Source organism: Seriola dumerili, unplaced genomic scaffold, assembly GCF_002260705.1.
Source record: "Seriola dumerili isolate Sdu_G_001 unplaced genomic scaffold, Sdu_1.0 BDQW01000018.1, whole genome shotgun sequence".
NCBI lineage: Eukaryota > Metazoa > Chordata > Actinopteri > Carangiformes > Carangidae > Seriola > Seriola dumerili.
The window spans coordinates 969,748-991,901 of record NW_019174273.1 but is presented as its reverse complement, the minus strand read 5'-3'; the positions used below and the strand labels follow the sequence as shown (position 1 = coordinate 991,901).

The following is a 22,154-nucleotide window of genomic DNA, read 5'->3' as shown; positions in this document are numbered from 1 at the left end:
TTCCACATGTGCACCTTACAGTTTTCATTGTTAATTCACGAACCAGGAAATATTTTGCTTTTTTTGAGGCATTATAACAAAAATGTTGGAGCGGGTAAGATGATTCAAAATGTCCATCAACTGAGTTTATTGCCCTTTGTCATCATTTAAAAGGTACAATACATTTGACATCATGTAAAAGACACACAGGTGGGCGTCACGTCAGCCAGCTGAGACACAAAAATGTCAACTAGGAAACACCAAACTCCACTGATACAACAGTTATTTTTACACAACACGCAGGTACTTTTCATAGTAAACAGCTGCTGAGGTCAGTGAATGAACCAGTCAGTTGAACCCAAAATGAATTTATGAACATTAAACACAGAACCGTTCAGTTTGGATTTAAAATTCATATACGGGAGTCAGTTGTGGTTCAACCGTTCCAACAAAAATGCCCCGTTCTGTATTACTAGTTTGGTTTAAGTCAGTTGTTTGTCCTTCAGGTTGCATTACATCACATCTACACGACATACTGAAGAGGTCAGGTGCAAAAAAACAAAACTTAATGTCTCTGGTTGTCAAAATAAAGTCACTTTTCCTACAGTGCATCCATAGTTGTTTTTTTTTTTGGGGCGAGGGGGTGAATTTCTCTATAACAAAGACAATATTGCTTCAGTTTTTTGAGTGTCAGGCACGTACGGTCTCAGCAGTAACAGTAACTCATGGTCTGTGAAAGAAGAGCGTTATCACAGTCACAGAAGTGAGAGAGAGGCCTTATTTAAAACGGTTACACTCTGAGATGTTTGCTGCAAACGTAGAGATAATAGCTGTTGAAATTTATAACAGTTTAAAACACTGTTTCAGTCATTTTTGTTTCCATTCATCTGCAAAAGCTTCACTACGGCATCTGGATTTTTACCAATGATATTTGTCCACATAAAACTTCTTTAGGTTTAACAGTTGTAGTTAACGACAGCAGCTTTAAACATTAGATTAGAATTTCTGTTGTTTGATTTTCTGAGATCCTTCAGCTTCACCTAAATGTACTCCTTCACAAAGCGGCCTCTGATCCAACAGCTTTTCTATTGTTAAACCGTCTGAGAAAACAAAAGCCATGACATTAAATAACAAAAAAAAAAAAAAAAAAAAAGGCTCGGTCATCCTCTGAATCCTCTCTTAAGCCCTTTTATAAACTGACATGTGTGACGCAAATCACAAACAAGCAACAATGTCTGACTTAGTTAGTGCTGTGAACGCTTTAAAAAAAGAACAGTCAGTATTAACAGAGAATCGGCTTTGAGCCGATACTTTATCATATCTATAATAACAGTGTGTGCATTGAGCCGACGGCTGGCCTCTGCTAAAACGTCACCTGCAGCAAGAAAGCAGTGACAGGAAAGAGTTTTATGTTAAATCCTTTTTTAAATCCTATTTTAAACATTGTTTTAGGATTGTTTTCAGAATGTTTTAGGGAAATTTTCAGCTTGTTGATCGTCTCTCAAAGCTTCATCAATCACCCCAAAACCCAGTTTGTATTGAAGGTCAGTGGGAAAAAGGTGAGCTTCAAGTTCAAATCTCCTTACTGCTTCCATTTTCACTGGTGATTGCTGTCCACAACACTACAATCTACAACATGAGGAAAGAAATATGTCGTCAGCTTTCCTGTAAACTGTCCAATTCCTACTTTTCAGTAGCTACAATCCTGTTTTTCGGGTTTCTGACGATACATTTTTCATACAAGGGTTTTTAAACACGTTATGTAGCTTTAGGAGGCAACACTTAAAGGGATACTTCAGTTTATCTTAAAAATTCACAGATCAATATGTTTCGATACAGTTTTTGACTTTTTTCGTCACAGTTTTAACCCTATACTTTTTCGGAATTTGCAGAGCAGTGCAGGCACTCTGTCAATATTCATTAATACTGAAAACTGGGCTCAGAAACACACGTCATTCAGACTGTCTGGAAAAACACTTCTATTCATTGTATCTAGATTCTGCTCTTTTAAATGTTGTACATTTGAAATGTACTTTCTTTTTCAAGTCAGGAAACTAAACGTCCATCTCACCATGAAAGTCCATTTGGAAAACATGTGCTTTTAAGTCAGTAATCTACATGTAGCTTGTGTTCTGCCATTTGACATTTCTGCAGCTGGATCCTCAGAGACACATCAGGGTGATGATCAGTCTAATAATAAAACTGTCAGCACTGGGTCTTACTCTTCTCCCAGCAACACTACGTCTTGAAATGAAAAGTTGGAGTAGCTGATTGGCTGCCAACTACTTTGAACTGTATTCAACTGGCAGCTGGTGCAAAAGGAGAATATTAGTGTCATTAAGTCAGTTTACATTTACCCCCTGCATGCTGTACATGATTTGTTTTTTTATAAATATAATATCAAACCTTGCTGTGAATTAGTTTGGGACTAATCCACCACACTGGAGACAGGTCCAGATAGTGTCCATAGAAAAGCAAAAGGAAGCAGCTCTTCGTTGCTTTCTAACCAAAGGTGGAGTTGTTAACTAGATGTACGTTTACAAAACTAACCAGTTAGTCTTCAGGCTTTACATCTTTTCTCTTGTAAAACTGAAAACTGCAACAAGTGGTTAACTAAAAAGCAGCACGCAGCCGCTTCCCTGAGCTTTTCTATGGCAGCCATTCAGGACTGCAAGATCCCATGCAAGCCACATGCTTTTAGGAGATTGCATCCGTTTTTGTTACGTCAGTCTCTTCATTTAGGTGCCAGGTCAGTGGAATTACAGAATATAAACTTCATGTTTCTGCAAGTCCCATTGGCATTAAGTTAAAAAAAACACTGTTATAAGCTTCTTCTTTCTTCCCAGGTAACCACTGAAAAAAGCCCATATCAGGATTTCCAACAGGAGGTCAGTCTTTTTGCTGTGGACCTATTTTACATTTTATAATGGACGGGATGAGGTGGTTTATCTCTGGCAGTAAAATACCAACAATATTCACATGTACACCTTCATGATCCACAGGTGAGAGGCTGGTAAAGAGTGTTTGTATGTGTGTGTCAGAGAGGGGGGAAGTGATCCCGTCTCCATGACAGCAGCAGATGGAGCTGTCAGAAACCTGTTCCTGTGAGCCTCTGCCTCCCATTGGCCGCTGCACACATCCGTCATCCTGAAGCCTGGCTGGTCCTGTGATTGGCCGTGAGGATGGGGAGGGGGGTGGGGCGGCAGCATGCAGATCACTGAGGAAGTAACGCCACGCTAAGTGATCTTCTCATGCTGGATCTGGTAGTAACAGGCCTGCAGGTGGAGGAGACATGCAAACATATCACTGGAAAGAAAGTGTAGGCTAAAATATTCAAACAGGAAGCTTGTTCAAAGTCATTTAGATTTTCAGAATAAGAGGCTAAATGGTGTATGAAATGCACCACCTTATAATTGTTATGAAAGACAATCATACACAGACAGGTCTTGATATTTTTCCTCACATTTCTGCAATTTCCAGGCTTTTCAAGCACTGAAAACAAAAATATTGAAATGAAGAAAAAAGCTAGGGTTAAACAGAAAGTGACTAATTAATGAATGGTATAATTGAACCCTGTCTCCATTTTCCCATAATCAGAACAAAATAACACAAACCTCTCCAGGAATCTCCACATTAATATACAGTTAAATACCAGCAAGAAACTGTGGGACATATGACCGTGTGACATTAATCTTTGCTGTGTGTGTGTGTGTATGTGTCAGTGTGTGTGTGTGTGTGTGTGCGTGCGTGCGTGCGTGTTACCTTGAGTGTGGTGAACATGATGCCATGCTCTCCATGCTGGACGCAGGGGTCCATCAGGTCTTCAATCAGGCTGACCTCTGACCCCAGGTTCCTGATACTGAAGGGGAAATCATACGTTCAGTAAGTTACATAAGATTTATGATGATGATGATGTGCCCTGATAATGGCTCTACAAATATTTATAATGTGTTGTAAATGGTCAACAACTGTTATTTCTATTCTTTAACCTTTGATCATTTCCATCCATCTAATCCAATGATTTTTCACAAATGAGGCCCAGAAGAATTTTGATTTCTATCAACATTCACACCTACTTACAGTAAAACAATATGCTCTGCGAGGCCTCAGCGTCATCACGTGCGTGTGCATGTGTGTATTAATGTGTGACTGACCGAGCTCGTAGCACGACGTAGAGGAAGACAGGGAAGAGGTCGTCCATGGACCACAGGAAGTCCTGTTTCAGCAGCGACTGCACCTCCTGTGTGATCTCCTCGAAGGTGAGCTGGATCACCTGCAGCTTGTCAGACGGGGTGAACGTCGTGCTGCAAACACACAACAAACACGGAATCTTGGTTTCAGATAAGAAGGAATTACCAGGTGTTTTTCTTCCTATTTTATTTGAACTTTTTATATTCAAATGTATGATGCTGATGCCTGAATGCAAACCAAGGATCTGTTCCTTAGTTCCTTCCACTAAAAAAAAAACTTTCATATTTGGTGGAAACTGCAATTTGTTTCAACTATCAAACATTTAGCAGTTTATTTAAGATGATAAACCACATTAGCGAAGAGTTGTACCTGATCTGCTGCAGTGTTTCCACTGCAGAGGCAAAACAGGCGTCCTTGGTGCTGGAGAGGACCTGGAGGACACACACAGGTACTTACAAGTTTACATCTTTATATAGTGCTCATTTATAGTATTGCAAATTAGTGTTTCTCAAACTAAACTTCCTAGACTGTGTGTTAGAGACTTCCTTAATTAAGTGTGTGACTGTAAATAAAGTAATGGAAGTCATTTTTTTTGTCGTACATAAGGTGTGAGCAACTAAAACATACCTGCTGCTTCTCCCCCACTGCAAGCGTGGAGACAGGAATGGAAACTGGCCAAAACTTTCTGAGGGAGGAAAGAAATCAGAGGAAATACCTGTTGAGGATTTATACACAAAACATAAAATCAATCCTTTTGGCAGCAGCCAGTGTGCGCGTGTGACGTACTGCTGGACACCCAGGAAGGCAAGGAGGGCGAGGTCGGGCTGCTTGTTGAGGCGGAGGACACACTCCCAGTAGACGTCGTCCTCTCTCTCCTTGTCCAGAGCGTAGAGGGTGAAGAGCGGCGGGTAGAGACGAGGCAGCAGGACGGGAAGCAGCAGAGCCGAGCTGCTCACCACTCGGCTGAGAGAGAGAGAGAGAGAGAGAGAGAGAGAGAGAGAGAGAGAGAGAGAGAGAGAGAGAAAGGACACATGTTAACGTGACCAGCTGAAATGTGACGACAAGCAGAGTTTTTTAAAAAGGGACATTTCTCAGTCTTTACCCAGGTTTGGGTGACTCCATCTGGGCATCAGTGGAGTCAGGCTCCTTCTTGTCCTGGAGGTTGGTGGTTGGCTCTGGAATGAGACCGCCCTCTTCTGGCACATCTGGGAACAGAAACCTAAAGAGAATTCAAGAAGCCCATAAATATGTGGAAACACAAGTCAACTTTTATCCTGATTCTCAAATATGAGAATTTGCTGCTTTTTCTTGTCTTACATTAAAGTAAATTTCATAACACTGGGTTTTGGACTGTTGGTTGGACAAAATGAGTCAATCTAAAACCATGAGCTTTAGAATTTTTTTTGTTGGTACCTTTCACTGTTTCTGGTGTTTTATAGACCAAATGATAATTGTTTAAGTGACGAAATGGAATCAATTGTTAGCATTTGTCCTATTTTAATCATTTTAGTGACATGCAGGTGGCTGGTTAGTGAACTGTACGTAAAGTACCTGACAATCTGGAAGATGCGGTTGAGGTAAGACTTGATCTCGTTGACGGCCTGAGGTAGGAGTCGTCGGTTGGCTCCAACACCCACGTAGGTCATCCTGTAGACCGCCACCAGTGTCTCCAGCAGCCGGCCCAGTGGGTGCAGTGGGGTGTCACATGCCTACAGGAGGAAATATTTTTACAACACTGAATAATGAATATGTTTTCAGTGGAGGCGAGGAGTGGTGGGTAAACTCACCTTGATGAGGTAGAGGCGGATGGTGGAATATCTCTCCATGGTGATGGGTCCTTCGTGTTGTGGGATGACCTCCAGACTCTCCAGGGTTCTGCTGTGACTCCGAGACAACATCTCCGGACTGGGACACACACATATGGGAAATATTTATATGTTTCAGCTATAATCCAACCTCAAGACCTTCGTGGAAAAATACAGCTGACCAGACCAGACTACATCTTTTTTTTTCACATTGCATAAAATGTCTTTGTGTCCATATGGTGTTGATTTTGTTTCTGTCATCACACTGTGTGTACCTGTCCAGGATCTGTCGCCGGCTGGTGGTGAGAGCCACGGCGATGTTCTCCCAGGCCTTCCAGTGCTCTCCTTGGCCCGGCGCCTCGCAGCCCAGCTGACTCCAACACTCCTCAAACACCGCCTGCCACTTGTCCTCCGCGCACACACACAGACGCCCAAGCTTCCTGCAACAGCACACACAAAGTATGTTAACTATGACAAAACAGATGAATAAAGTTAGGATTTTTCCCCCTGATAATTTCACTGAGCTTACACAACGTGGGTCTTGTCCTTGTCAGTGTCGAACAGGTGTGGTTTGAAGTAGGACCCCGTCACCTTGAGGCCGGAGCCCCATTCGCCACCAAAGGAGCCCTCCAGGTAGTCACCGTTTGCCATGGTCAGCACACCCTGAGGAACAGCCAGTCATGAACTTTTACTGCAGAGTATTTTTCCACTGTGTTACTGCCTCACTTAGTAACATGATGTATCTGAATAGTTTTTCCCCAACCACTGTTGAAACATATCTGTATTTAAACACCTTTAGGCCAATTTGTGTCATTTCTGAGTATAACTCGATACCCCTCCAGCCAGATTACATTAACAACATTCATTTAAAACACATAAAACATCTACAATCTTCGTTTTAATGTTTATTAGTCACCTTCCCGTTGAGGGTCCAGTCGTCAGAGAATTCCCCCTCATACGTTGTGTCATCCTCTGACAGAAGGATCCCCGCGCCCTGAAAACAACAATTGTTCTACACTTTAGTCCCTTCTTCAAATTTCTATTATTTTCTCTTCTTAAACTCTCAAATATTATGAATAGCTGTTGATTAAACAGGGCCTGGAGTGTGTCCTGGCCTTGGATCAAAACACAACACAGCGTTCTCTCCTGTAATTTACCTGTTAAACTTCTTCTTCTATAAAAACACAAAACACTAAAATATGACTGGACTCAAAGACAGAAGTGCTCACCATCATCTTATTATCTTTGAAGGCTCCTTCGTAGTACAGGCCGAACTGGGTGACGACGACCGCGGTGCCCTGCCGCAGGTGGTCCTGCCACATGCCCATGTACTTTTCTCCTCTGAACAGAAAACAGACAAACAGACAAATATAAAACAGCAAGTCCCTGCTGACCTGGGTCAAAACAAGACACATGTAGTTTCATTCTCCTTTTCTCAAGACTGTCACGTAAAGTAAATGTGCAGATTGAAATACACGTCGTACTTTGTGATATCATCAAAGACTCCATAGCCGGTCTTCTTGTCCTGCAGCCACTGGCCGATGAAGACACTGGGGGAGGAGGTGTTAAGCTTGCCGCTGCGCAGCATGCCGTGGCCGTGTCGCATGCCGTCCTGGAAGGATCCGTCGTAAACTTCACCGCTGGCGTACCTGCAGGCAGACGAGGGATGTTTATTCTCAGCTTCGACTCCTGCTGAAAGATGCTCCTGATAAAGTGCCTGATAAAGTGAAGTCCCTGCAGAAATCGTCAGTAGTTTTCTTTATAAATTAATCATGTGATTATTTTAGGGATTTATGGATTTACTGTTTACTCTATAAAATGTCCAAAGATAGCTCTCCAGAGCCCACCAGCAACCCATGACTGAAACCTATTCTGTTTACTATATCACAGACGACAAAGAAAACCACCACATCTCTACATTTAAGAAGCTGGAACCATGGAAAAAGATGACATAATTGCTGCTGTGATAAATCCCCAGACTTGTAAAATCATGTCTTACGGCGGTAAAATCACTGTGGAGTGTTTTGGCGTCTGATGAGCCTTATGTTTTCAGTCTGAACGCCCACTTATGTTAGAGACTTGCTCTGTGACTGTAAATAAAATCCCCCTCCAGCTGCCAACAGTGGGAACCCCCCCCCAACTTCACAGAGAATACTGGTTACATTGTAAAGAAAGCCACACAGAGACTTTATCTACTTAGGAAGTTGACTTAGGGAGAAGCCCCAGATCCAACCAGGAAGTATAAATATAATATAAAGATTAAATAAAGATTAAAACCCTTTGCACTCACAATTTCAGCTTTTACCTTCAGGGAGGCAAGCCAACGAGGAAACAGATTGCATAGCCTCCTTTGATCTATCATTTTATAGTACTCTATTAATGTATTTTAAATCACCTGCTGTTGTGTCTTACTGTTTTTTAAAACTATGTGGTGAAGCCAAAAACAACATGGTCTTAACTAACAAAACTATTCTCACACACACACACACACACACACACACACACACACACACACTCACCTGTATGTCCCGAGGCCATGCATCTTTCCATCTTTCCATTGACCTTGATAGTGATCGTTCTTGTTGAGCGTTTTATTGGGAGCGACAAACTCACCAAAGCTACAAAAACGAATGAATACATGAATAGGATGAAGAAGAAAAAAAAAAAAAAAATCACCATCTCAGATAATCCTGACTCACACAGAAGGGCTCATGCACAGTGAACACACATGATGACAGCACTCACCCATCTTCAAGTCCGTTCTTGAACTCCCCTGTGTATATTCGCCCATCAGGCCATTTTAACACTCCCCTGGAAAACATAATCAATCCCAATCACAAAATACATCAATATTTAAAATGCTCTCTTGCCAGTGTGTGAGCGTGTGACAGTGTGTGTCCTACCTGCCGTTGGGTTTGCCAGCGAGCCAGCGACCTTCGTACGTCGCCTCTTTCAGACGCCCGTCCTTATAAAAAGTATAGGAGGCCAACCTGGAGATAGGAGGCTCCAGCTTTTGCCCTGACCCCGAGCCGGCTGACGTCGTGTCCTGCCCGGCCCCGCTCAGGGCCTGGTCCACTGCCTGGTTGATGGAGCGAAGCCACTTGGCCTGCGAACAAATTCACACACACTTTTAAGATGTGATCCAGTTTCCACCAAATGGAAATATAGTTCTGAGGAGAGCGTAGTGTCACCAGCAGTAAGAGATGGTTTACCTTCTCCATGGGAGAGGAGGCCAGCAGGGTGAAGGTCTCCTCTGGTGTGATCACCTTTAAACTGTATCTACACACACACAACAACACACAGTTTTAGACAGGGAACAAACACTGGCTCAAAATGTGAAAAACACAGTTTCAAATGAGAAAAACCTTGAATAAATACAACAAAATAAGAAGTATAGGATTTAGTCTATGTCATACATCTGAATCTAAATATTATCGTGGCAGTATAATTCTTGATTTTGTGCATCGACACATTATTTTTCAAAATATTCAAAGGTTTTCTGAGCTCCTCAGAAACTAACACTCACGTGCCAGTGTTCTCCTCTGGGATGGGCTCCACCCACAGCGTGGCCAAAGGGAAGACGTGATGGGTGGAGAACTGGAGGAGGAGAGGAAAGAGCAGAGGAAGAAACAAGAGAGGGACAGACATGGAAAAGGGAAGAGACAGACGGAGGAAGACAGAGGAGAGAAAAAAGAAGGGATAAGTGTTTAGAAAGAGAAAGGAACATTGTTATTTTCATAAAACATCTGAACACACACAGAAGATCATTTTCAGACACAAAGAGGAGGTGAACTACAGCCTCTTAGACTACTTAGAAATGCTACTCAGAACACAAGTCTATAATTTCTACCACTGAGCGTGAGAACAACTGATCTGTTCCTTTTGACAGGGAACACATCACATGTCAAAAAGTCATTTTTAAAAAGCTATTTCTGTCTATAGGTCTATAGGCGTATATGGGGGACTGTGTTTGTTTAACAACTAAATGTGAATATTTTAGGCTTAAGTAAAAGATAAAAGCCACAACCTTAACAGCTCCAGTCTGTCCTCTCTGCTGCAATTTAGTTTTTTTTAATTGTTTCAATTTGAGCCAATTCCTTTTATAATTTAGCTCTACGTTTACATGGTTAGAGGCTACTTGCCTTTAATTTAAAGTGGGTGTTGCTACAAGACATATCCAAGATTTCACTTAAAAAAATGAAATAGAAAAAAATTTGAAGCACATTCAGGCAGACTTTGAAGACATGTAGAAGAATTCTGCTTCTTGTTCAAACTCAGCCTAAAGGACACCAGGGTCAGTCATGCAAGACAACATGTGCTTCACATGTTTTTGAGGCGTGCATGCTCTTCTTCACACTTTTTAACACCCTGCGTCTCTTTCATACAGTTGTACAGGTTCACATCACAAGACACAGGGGAGTCAGCTACTACTTTCAACAGCTCCTGCAGGGATTTAAATGGATAAAAGCTGATTTTTAGCCGAAGAGTAAAATATAATCAGAGAGCTCTGACTGTTGGAGAGTAGGATAATGACAGAAGGAGAGTGCGTCAAGGCAGGAGTCACACAGTCAGTACAGGAGGTAGAGGGACTGAAATGTGCAGGACAACCGCAGAGAGGGAAGAACAGGCAGGAGTGAAAACGGGAAGAGAGAAGGGAGACAAACAGGGAGAGAGGGAAGGGAACTGCTTTGGAAAAGTGAACCAGGAAGTGCTGCTACTTATAGAATTTGAAAGGATAGAATGGATATCCTGTGTGTTTATTCTGTCCTTTGGTCTGGCCTGTGTTTACATGTGAACCAAGGCTTTAACAGGCAACAAATTCTCCAAGAAGATGGAACATTTATGAAATGTTTCTGCATGTTTTGGATTTCAAAAGTTGCAATGTGGCAAAAAGAGGAATAAGATCAGTAAAAAAAAAAAAAAAAGCCTTGGTTATAGCCAGTTCATCCTCCAGTGCAGTCCCCTAAAGGTGGAGAGCAGGCAGAGTGAAGGCAGGGATAGGGCTGGGTATCAAACCACTGTCAGATAAAACAGGGACATTGTTGTAGTTTCAAGCTTCGGGGTTTTATCGCCATCAAGATCAAGAAGAGCAAAGAAGAGCAAACTAAAGTAAAACCAAAGGCTTGAAACCGCAATTTTTCCTCTGTCCTTTTTTTTTAGTGTAAGTTTACTCTTGTAAGTTGTGCAGATCGTAAAACTCTCAGAGACAAACTTGTGATTTAAGTCATGTGAGTGAAACTGACACAAATCGGTCCAATAATTATTCTTATGATAAATACACACTGGGTTTCCACTTTAGCAACTTTAATGTCGAAAAAATCATCTTATTCTCCACTGTCTGACAATGTCATATATGTATCCTGTATCGCTGAAGCCATGTGACTCCATGCACCTCTCAATCGATTGGACATATTCTTGTCTTGTGCATCTTTCTTATCTCTTTTCAGCTTGATGTGTTTGATGTCTATGGAAAGTTACAGATTTCTACAAGAAGTGAAAATAAGTTTGGCTTCACAGCATGACTTCGTATTGACCAACTGATCTGCTGCTGTTCTTTACAACCCTGGTGTAATTCGTTGGGACTTTGTTAACTTAAATAAAGCGTTAATAATAATTAAAATACTACACAACATGCTAAAAGTTTAACTATTCATCCTGCCTAGGCAATAAACCAAATCCTAAATATCTGCTGTTACTACAGCCGGCATAATTCATACTCATCTCATTTACAGGGGTGTGTGTGTGTACATGTGTGTTGAAGTGTGTTTGACATGTGTTTAAATGGTCTAAATCTTATGACACAGAGCCCTAAGCCCTTCACACACACACATATAAAGAAGAAGAAGAAGAAGTAGAATGGGACAGGGGGAGAGTCGGGGTCTCTGTGCTGACATTTGCTTCTGACTGCATACTTACAAGATTTTTACAAGGCGCCACGCCCTGACAGCACGAAGGCAAGCACACACAAACGCTTGAAACACACCAGGTTACACTGTCTCAAATATGGCGGCTTTATGAAGTGAAAGAGCCAAAAGAAGTGAGTGAGTGTGTATGTGTGTGTATGTGTGTGTGTGGAGCTGACCTGCGCGTGGACCAAAGCGTCGTTGAAAAGGATGAACCAGTTGACGGAGAACCTGCCGGCGTTCTGCAGGGTCAGAGCCTTGTTGCTGCTCTCGCAGATCAGCCGGCGGTGAGGCTTCCTCAGAGAGTCCTGACCACACACAATGACACCCATTCAGTCATCTGTGACATCATGTGACACCTCAATGGATTCAATGTGAAGGATACGCATGATGGTAATAACGAGAAACACATACACTCAGCGAGTTTACCGTCATTTTGCCAGGGAAGCTCTTCCAGAAGTGGAACGTGTACTCGGCCTCCTTTCGTCTTCGCTTCAGCTGCAGGGCCAGAGCTTCGAACCTGGAGCAGCTGTCCTGCAGCTTCTGGTAGTCACTGGAGCACTGAGAACACACAAAAACATTCACCGTGAATCATGTGACATGGTTTTTCAAACATGGTCACATTCTGCTGATTTTACCAAAAGAAATGTTCATACACAAATAAAAATTTAGAAAATTTTTTACAACATTTTAAAGCTTGAAAACTAATATTTCTATCAAGACATAGGGCAATAATTTGTTTTACAGGTCATAAGTTTCCTAATAATGTCCTAAATAGACAATGGGATGTAATTGTAAATTCTTAGAAAGGTCCTTGAACTGAAATTTGCTACTACAGCAGCTATTTTCAAGACAACCTTTCAAAAGTGGATCAGACAATAATGTTTGTTGTTTGTGTTTATTTTCCCTACCACTTCGAAGCATGTGGCCAGTTTGAGCAGCAGCCGGCCGTACTCATGAATGTGGCGAGTTGGGAGGTAGAAGAGCGCCACCAGGAGGTCGGCCATGGCGGGGTTCTCCTCGCTGCACTCCGACAGCCTCTGCAGCAGCTCAGGAGTCTTCCCAAAGAAATCTCTTCAAAGAAAATCATCACTTGTTATTAAAAATCGAATTCGTCACGTTTAGGATCTGTTTTGTTTTTTCATCAGACTTTTGAGTTTCTGGGAGTTGCAGCAGTGTATCATGTCTGGGTTTATAGGAATGAGCTCCATGTGTTAAATGTTGTGTTTGTGGATTTGTGTGTACTCACAGCGAGGGCTTGGTCAGGGCCTGGAAACCGCCCATTACCTGGAAGTTGCCCAGGCAGCTGCAGAACCTTGACAGGAATAAAGTAATTAGTATTATGCTTATTAATCTATTCATTTTTGTATCGATCACAGGGGTAAAGACGCACTCATTATAAGAATCGAGGAAGATGTTGGTGTGGTCGAGGATGAGAAGACTTTTGACATCACGGCCACGGCGCAGGTTGGCGGTGAGGCTGGTGGCATGCTGCCCGGTCAGGTGACACAGGAGGCTGAAACGACCCGCAAGTGTCTGCAGGAGCCCGAGGGTCACCTGTCCGAGGGCCGAGCTCAGAGACTCTGGAGGAGGACAGGACACAAACGAAACAAATGATAAAAACAGCCTCTGAGTTGAACCTAAACTTTTCTCCCTTATTCTCAGTGTTTATTTTCCCCTTTGTGTCACTCTTACCGAGCTCCAGCAGGGGGCGTATTATCTGTGTCTTGACGTTACACAGCTTGCAGTAGAACTTCCTCTCTGCTGCGGCCAGCTCGTGGAGGCTGGCGATGAAGCCCATCACGTTCCTATCCGAGAGCGCCACACATCGCCGGCCGCCGGCAAACACACTGCTGACGTAACCCAGCTGGAAAAGAACATTGACGCTTCCTGGTTGTTTCTTTTTATGTGCATTTTCATTCTCTAAAATCGATTAAAATCACAAATCTGACTTGCAAAAAAAAAGCTACCAGCTACTGTGTCCTTACGTTCATGCAGAAGGGTAGCAGTACAGGCTGTGGCGTGTAGCCTCTTGCCGGCTCCTCCTCTTCCTCTTGCTCTTCCTGCTGACCCGGCTCCTTGGCCTGACTCTCCTCATCCCCCTCTTTCACCTGCTGTCCGCTGTAATAGATGATGGGCTGGATGCAGTCTCCGTCTGCGAGCAGGAGGGAGTGTCTCTCTCCAGCACTCACGTCCCACACGCGGATTCCCTCCGATAGCTGCACGAGGAGGTAAAAAGTTCAGATGTGAAAAACAAGGTTTTGCGTGTCTGTGTGTGTGTGTGTTTGTGTGTGGTTGCACAGGAGTTGGTTTCCTCACCTTTGCAAGGCGCGGGACTGTGCTGGGTGAGTCCATGTGTCCGAGCTGACCAGAGCTGTTTCTGCCCCATGAAAACACCTGGAAGACAGGAGGACACACTGATGTAGGCGAGGGCTCTCAATAGTTAACGGACAAATCAGTGGTAAATGGGGTCAAAGACTGGAGCTGTGAACGACTGACCTGAGACTGAGCGGTCAGAGCGAGGGAGTGATGAGCGCCGGCTGCCACCCGCACCACCTCCTTATTATTCAGACTCTTGATGCACAGTGGCTGTAGCCTGCAAACAGACATATCACACTGCTGTCAGTGACAAATAACACATCTTAAAGGCCCACAAAAGCTTCTGCACAAACCTGTGTAAATTATAGAATCATGACATATCACCATGATCAATGTTTTATTGTTTTAACATATTGCTTCTGCCCAATTTGGTAATTTCTCCCTTCTTTGTGCTTTTTTCTTGATAATCACATGATGTCAGTTGTGAGGAAAAAAAATCCTGTCCTGTTGTAATGTGTCGCATCCTACCTGGCCAGGTTGTCTCCATGTCCCAGCTGTCCGTGGTCGCCGTGGCCCCAGCTCCACACCTCTGTCTGCAGGGTGGGCAGCACCTCCTGGGCCTCGGGGACCGCCCCTCCCAGGGGAGTGAGGGCGACTGCGCGCATCCTGTGACGACCGGCTTTCCTCAGCAGCCGCGGGGAAACTGTTAATACAGAAAAGGGAACAGCACTTCTTTAGTGTCTTTCCTTTTTTTATCTCTGCAAACCCACTTCACTCACCCAAGACTGAGTGACCTCAGTCTCTTTAAAGAATGTCTTATATTAGCTAACACTACACACACAGTATAGATAATGTTTAATGAATTGTGGACATGTTTTCAAGATCAAAGCAACCTAAATTTCAGGTGCAAAGTCCAGCACAAATCAATGAACGTTATCAAAGCAAGCGCACGCCTGCACAGAGACAGCAGTGATGTTCAGAGCAGATCACATCAGCCGGATCGTGTCGAACACATGCTCATACAGCAGACAAACAATGAGAAGAAGCCAGCAGGCAGCACACAGAACAAACACTGATAAGGGAGAGGAGAGAGATCAACTTCCTCTTCAAGGGGAAGTTTTTGTTCCATAACATCATATTGATATATACTGAGGAGAAAATGAAAAGATCTCAAAGCATAAAGACACTTATCTCCTTTGCAAACACAGCATAATGTTGGACGTGATTTTATTGCATCATAACAATAATAGTTTAGCAATGTATTTTGTGTTAAATAGCCACACTATTATATTTGTGTAACCATGTTAAGATCCCACTTTCACTGAGAGCTGCATATTTTATAACATGAGTGCATCAAAAACAGACAGAGCAGAGAAATGATAAAATAGTGAGATTTATGGTTCAGTGTCACTCTGACCAGTGGTTCTCAAACAGGTGTTTGTTAAAGGATGATTAAAATTTCCAGTGAAAAAGTCAGAGAACGCCTGATTTCTGAAATTTAGATCATGAACTCCACAAAGCTACCTTTTAAAAAGAGACCAGGATCAATCAAAACGGTATCACTTTAGTTAACAATATAAAAAACAAACTTGCTTCTTCTTTTCCATTGTTGGAAACTACAGGACTGCAGGACACAGCAGCTAATTTACTGTCTTGAGCATCTTCACGGCCTCCAGTGGAGAGCCATCTGGTCACCCAAAGGACACAGACACACTGGGCGGGACTTAATATCCAGCCTTTATTAATAACAGCAGCCATGTCAAGATTCCTCACATCTACGGCTGCTAGACATATAAACATAATCATTATTCAGGCTGTAATTTCTCCACTGGATTTGATTTTGACCGGTGGCGTCTCTTCATGTGTCGAACCAAATGAGCACAATGGCTTTTTTCTTTTTTTTTTCTTTTTTAACTTGTGTGAGAGTTTTCATGATTCATCTCCTAATTTCCTCATCAAACCTGATCTTTCAGCCTTGAAACCTGATATTCATAAAACCCACAAGGAGGTCAGTTCAAAAGCAGATGATGAAATCCAGAGCAAATGATCTGTGAGGAATGACAGAAATGACGTTAGACGGGGGAAATTCCATCCATCTATCGGTTTTCTACACCTGCTTATTTCCATTCGGGGTCACACAGAAGCTAAGTCCTATCCCACAATGCACCACACTCTTTTCTCTCCTCTCTCTATATTAAGACACAAAACTTAAATTTTGCTCTGGTAAATCTGCTAAATCTTTCTGTGCCCTCCAATGTTTTCTCCACCGCTGCCTGGGAGAGAAAGTTCAAAGACAGTCGCAAAGTAAAGTGGCACCCGTTTTTCTGTCACCTCTTACTGAGACAGATTAACAAAGTTAGAGGCTAAAAAATCTGCATTCCTCAGTGTTTTTAATCACACAAAGGCGACCATTCAGACGGGCTAACCTGGCTCAAACTGGTTCTAATGGCTCCTTTCGGAGAATTGTGTTGTGGGAGGCTGCATTATTGAGTGGATTCAAGAGCCATTTTTCATTATGTCTGAAAATTTGGACATTTGAGAGATGTTTGAGTGAACTGATTGGTGCATCTTGTTGTCAATCAACAAAATCAATAATCCTTCTGAGAGAAAAATAATACAATAAAAATTACAAAAATAAAACACTTTAAAAAAAAAAAGAAGAAGCTTGAAATCAAGCTATCCTTCTGTTTTTTCTTTCACTGTAAAATATAGAAATATTGTACTGCTATATGTAAGCAAGTGTGAGCTGTCCTAACAAAAGTAATATATTCCCAGGTTTTGTCTCATCTAAATTATTACAGGGTGTTATGTATTGTTAAATTTGTTTTCCCTCTTTTTGCTTCCAGTCACTTTTATTATTAACTTCTAAAGCCATTAATGCTCTTGATTGTTAAAAAATGTGGTGTAAAAATAAAGATTTTAATGATATTTTGTTAATACCTTGGTATTGTTTGGTTGTGTTCTGAGTTCTTTATTTGGTTATGATGCTGTTGTAAGTATCTGACATTGTCATGTGTTGACTCTTGACTCCTATGAAGTCAGAATGGTTTGTGTAGCTGCTTGACTAAGTAAAAACTGGGTAAAAACTAACTCACCTTGAAAGGTTTGTTGTTTAATTCTAATTCCAGCCTTTTAGCATGTTTCTGCTTCCTTCTGGAGGTGACATTATTCTGGATATGACGCACACAGAATGCTAAAAACTCAACTGTGCACACAGCATGCCACAATGAGAAGCCTGAGCAGTGCTCACAAGCTGGATGATGAAGCCCGAAGCAAACGCACACACTGACACTGACAGCGACCTGCACATGCGCAAGGTGTACTTACGCAGCAGAGAATAGGAGGATGATAAGAGGTGAACAGCGTATCTACCCTGTGAGAGGAGTCCTGGGAGCGAGAGGCGCCGCCGCAGACCTTCGGCCTCCTCCTCGCGGATGTCTCCTGTGCTGGAGCTCTTCTTGGTCTGCATGGACTCCTCCTGGCGGACGCGCTCGGTTGTGTTATCGCCCACTACAGGGATGGTACCGGTAATCCCCGCTGGCCCACCTGACCTCGACACGCCCGAGGGCAGGTAGAAGTTCATCATCTTTTTGAGGGACAAGGCCTCGTAGGTGGAGGCGACCCGCTCGCCCACCGCAGAGGCGCAGGAGGCCACCAGGTTGTTGAGCGCGGAGCTCGAGGTGGAGGCAAGGCCTCCGGCTGAGGGCTGGATGAGAAACAGAAGAATCAGGTTTAAACTCACAGGTCAAAGGTCAAAGTCTTAGTGACAGAGGAGTCTGAGTACTGTTTGATAAGACCTACAGCATATCAGGCTTCTATTTAGGCCAGTTATTTTCATTATTGATTAATCGGTTGATGACTTTTTCAATCATCTGATTAATTGGTTGAAAAAAATGGCCACCACAATTTCTCAAAATCCAAATTGACTTATTCAAATTATTTCTTTTGTCCAAATCAGTCTAAAGATATTCGGTTTGCTCTCATAGAACCAAAAATATTCACATCTGAGAAGCTAGAATCAGTGAATTTACAATTAATCGATCATCAAAATAGCTGCAGATTAACTTTCTGTCAATCAACTAATCGATTAATCAACTACTCATTTCAGCTCTACTTCTATTACTCTACTGTGCTCTGTGCTCTACTTATTATTACACACAAGATAGTAATCCGAAGAATCCGATAACGATATAAAATCCTGAGCTAATCAGTAAATTCTTAAAATGCTTTGGTGAAAACAAATTTAACAATCAGTGTGAAAATACAGGCACATCTGTCTTTTTCAGTCTGAGAACCTGAATCTAGCAACACTGTCATCTTAAGACAATTTTCAGTTACTTTATTTCCAGTCACAAATGAATGATTACTATTATTTCATAGTAACTAAAAATGATGTGAAAGATGTTGTATTTTTCTCCATCATTATGCAGTGAAAGGTGGAGACTCACCAGCAGAGTGTGCAATCCTCCAGCCGCCGTCTTTGCGTCTGTCTGCGTGTTGTCTGTCAGCTTCTTCAGGTAGTCTTTGACCGCCTGTTCGTCTGGATAGAGTGAACTCTTGACCACAGACACGGCACTGCTGCTGCCTCTGTACTGAGCCGTGTGGTCAGAGTCTGAGGCTTGCAGCACTCCGTTAGCCACGGCTGATTCGCCTTTCTCCAAGTCCTGGAAGGGGGTGGGGTCAGAGGAGTGCTCAGCACTTTTAGGAGGTGCTGAGGAATCAGAGTTTGAGGTGGAAGTATGGGAGGGGAGGACTGGCTCAGATGGGGATGTTTTGAGTCCTTGGGCGGGGGCAGGCGCCTCCAGTCTCCCTTCATCCTCAGTCAGCTCCACACCAAGGGGGCAGTAGTGACTGTCAGAGATGATGACGTGGTCCTCTTTGTCTGTCATGGTGTAAAGCAGCTGGTTACACTGTCTGCATTTGTCCACAGGGGGCCGGTGGACGTCCTGGGGGCCCAGGCAGCGAACTAGAGCCAGACTGTGTGAAGCCCCGCAAGCCACCTGAAGTACATACCTTCCTGCTAAGTGTTCAACCTTTTGTGGTTTCCAGACAGGAAAGACGGTGGCGTTGAGGCCCAGCTGGCAATCGCTACCCCACGCCCACACCTCCCGCTGGACAGACAGCGCCAGGGTGTGCTGCTCCCCGCAGACCAGCTCCAGCACCGGCACTGTCTGCGGGGGGCTGGTGTCAGTCTCCACCACAGCCACCGGAGTCGGGTTGGGGACGGTGCTGAGGCCCGACAGGCCACACTGTCCCGCACCATTGTCCCCCCACATGTGGACGCCACCATCCTCCGTCACTGCCCCGTTGTGGAAACTTCCAGCTGCAACAGCGACCACACGCTGCCCGCTCAGAGCGCTCTCCAGGGTGGGTTTCGTCGGCTCAGGGACTTGACTCTGCTTCCATGGCAGCTCCCCAAAACTGTACACCTGCCCTCCTTGATAAGAAGTAACAACAGCACAAAGATCAAAGAGGAACATGGAACATTTCTCATCTCAAGTTTAGTTTTTTCAGTTCTTGAAAAGAATTACTGTTTCACTACAGCAAGTTTGAGTGTGGCTGACTTTCCTGTCATTTCTCTAATGTCTGGTTGTAATAAACAAATACAAATAGCCCCAAATCTTAAAACAATAAAAAAGCTTTACCTTCCACCAGCAGAACTCCATGTCGTGTGCCCAGAGCGACCTGAAGGACCGGCCGGGGTAGGAGCAGCCTCTCTGGGGTGACACTGCAGGAGTAGCCCTTCCAGGTGTGGAGCAAGCCTCGCTCTCCACCATCGTCATCCCCAGAGCTGGGAGATTAATCATTCAGGGACATAATGAGTACAGCAGTGCTAGAGTGACTCAGACAGCAGTGGAGCTCTTTGGCACAGATGAATAAGATATATCAGGATTTGGATATGCAAGACTAACAAACCTTGTTCGTAGGATCAATTCATTGTAGGTTTTGTTGTCAAGAAGAGAAAAATAGAACACTGTGGCACATGTCCTTTGATGAACTATCAAACGCTAAATGATTGAAGATCCACCCAAACTATTTGCTCAGTATTATCTTATGTAAACTGATTCTAAATTTAAAGGCAAAGATGTACTGTATACCCAAGGGCTGTCAACACACATTACATAGGGTATTACAAATATCAAGAGTGTTTTCAAGGGAACATAATGTTCTTCATCCAACAATACAGATGAGTAAGGCTGCTACATACCATTATTTTCACTTATTGTATGACAGAGGATTTACAATATCTTCAAACTGCATACTTTAAAATCCCAGCAGTTCAAACCCCAAATACATTCAATTTACCATCAAATGAGAGTATGATAATAGAAAATATTCACATTTGAGAAACTGAAACCTGCTAAAATAGCTGCAGATTAATTTCCTGGGGATGAAGTAATGAATTAATTGTCTCATAATCCGCCTGAATACGGGCAGGACACAAGTGAAAACACAGAAAACACACACTTAGAACACGACTATATCTGAAAGAGAAAGAATTTAGAGACAGAGAAGCTGCCAGACTGTCTGCAGGTCCTCAGATTTTGGCTTAGAGCTGGTGTTTCACACCCCCCCACCCCCCAGTCTGAAGCAGCATTTCATCTGAACAACAGATGTTTTGTGGGAGAAAGCAGAAGTGTGCACCAGTCCAGCCGTAGGCGATGTCACATGGGGATCACATCTTGCCAGCTAACCGAGGTGGAAGCAGCAGTAAAGCAGAATAAAATAATCCTCTTTAGCAGCACCTTGGAGGGACCTACCTCTTTCTCTGGGTTTCCATGAGTGGGGTTTATTACTCCATTTGCATGTCAGACTCAGAGCTGATGGTGCTGTTGTCACTCCTGAATGCAGATCTACAACACAAACAAAACACACCTCATTTAGCTGAGAGCTGGGAAACAGTCCTGCTGCCTTACAAGGTGCTGTTAGAGCAAATAAAGCATGTTTGCCTGAGTTATAGGGGAAAACCCAGAAAGAACCCCTGAAACTCACTGTACAGAAAATGAAACCAGGTGAAATGTCATAATAGAGGCAGTTATAGTTTCGTTTCCATGTGTTTAAGCTATTTTCTGCCCGTTGTTAACTAACTGACACTGAATACTCTCAAAAATCTGCATTTATTACACGGAACGTCTGTCAGGTGCCGGATATTAATGTTAATCCTGCTAGCTAACATCAGCTAATCAACCCAGCTAACTAAGCTAGCTCAAACCACAGGTGTCACTTCTCTGTTTTCTTGAAAATAAAAGCGTCTTGTTTCTTACCGGCTGGTTCTTGTCACGGTTGCACAAGGTGCTTACACACAGGTGCAGGCGACACACACACGTCAGTCGACTTGTTTGGCAGCTAAACGCCGCTGGTTGTTATTGCTCATCTCCTGATGTTGACACGGAGAGGTACAGCTAACGACAAAGATCGTCTACGGGACAGGAGGCCTGACTCCGCGCGACACTGTTGTGACAGAATGGACGGAATCCGAGAAGACTCAGAATAGACAGAGCGCGAAGCCGTAACTCGGCTAATAAATACTATTACGCAACTTTTAATGTTACTGAATGAGTTACTGGTACTGTCACACATACAAGCATTGGAAAAAATACATCTGTGCCAGTGTCCTAGAAATTTGTAAAACTGTAAGTTTGTGGAAACTGGCGCTAAATTCAGCTTTAAAAAGTTTAATTTTGTCATATAAAATATATCAAATACATTTTCATTCATTCATTCGTATTTTATTGCTAGAACAACTTGAATATATAGGCCTACTTATAACTTAATCTATCCCTCACCACTCTTCCATAACTTGCACTTTCAGAAAATATGAAAATTACAACCACAAACATCAACATCAACCAACACTTTCACTGATTATCTATTGATACTGTCTGTCAAATTACCTGCCACTATGAAGCCAATACTGATTTTAGAAAACACTGAGGTGACAAGTCTAATACCAGGA

General features: G+C 43.0%; 1 protein-coding gene across 1 annotated transcript; it reads right to left on the bottom strand.

The window, feature by feature from the left end:
• Positions 1 to 600: 600 nt before the first annotated feature.
• als2 (ALS2, alsin Rho guanine nucleotide exchange factor) lies at positions 601 to 21,550 on the bottom strand. Its single transcript, XM_022760261.1, has 34 exons — positions 21,463 to 21,550; positions 20,959 to 21,051; positions 19,843 to 19,988; positions 18,646 to 19,634; positions 17,570 to 17,903; positions 14,726 to 14,900; positions 14,378 to 14,474; positions 14,198 to 14,275; positions 13,867 to 14,097; positions 13,574 to 13,745; positions 13,272 to 13,461; positions 13,128 to 13,193; positions 12,790 to 12,952; positions 12,308 to 12,439; positions 12,058 to 12,186; positions 9,502 to 9,572; positions 9,188 to 9,254; positions 8,879 to 9,081; positions 8,721 to 8,786; positions 8,495 to 8,593; positions 7,460 to 7,624; positions 7,205 to 7,316; positions 6,892 to 6,969; positions 6,505 to 6,638; positions 6,251 to 6,415; positions 5,958 to 6,075; positions 5,722 to 5,879; positions 5,273 to 5,389; positions 4,957 to 5,133; positions 4,798 to 4,855; positions 4,540 to 4,601; positions 4,134 to 4,283; positions 3,742 to 3,838; positions 601 to 3,254 (listed from the first exon to the last, which is right to left on the bottom strand). The coding sequence occupies exons 2-34, from the start codon at positions 20,976 to 20,978 to the stop codon at positions 3,216 to 3,218; spliced, it is 5,058 nt and encodes a 1,685-aa protein (XP_022615982.1). The 5' UTR covers positions 20,979 to 21,051; positions 21,463 to 21,550; the 3' UTR covers positions 601 to 3,215.
• Between the last annotated feature and the right edge of the window lie 604 nt (positions 21,551 to 22,154).

Excerpts from the sequence above, each read along its gene's own strand:
- als2 (XM_022760261.1), bottom strand. The coding sequence starts at position 20,978 with ATGGAAACCCAGAGAAAGAG. Across the intron at positions 9,082-9,187 it reads CCTCCTCTCCCATGGAGAAG|GCCAAGTGGCTTCGCTCCAT; the intron begins GTAAACCATCTC and ends ATTTGTTCGCAG. Across the intron at positions 6,076-6,250 it reads CGGCGACAGATCCTGGACAG|TCCGGAGATGTTGTCTCGGA; the intron begins GTACACACAGTG and ends TGTGTGTCCCAG.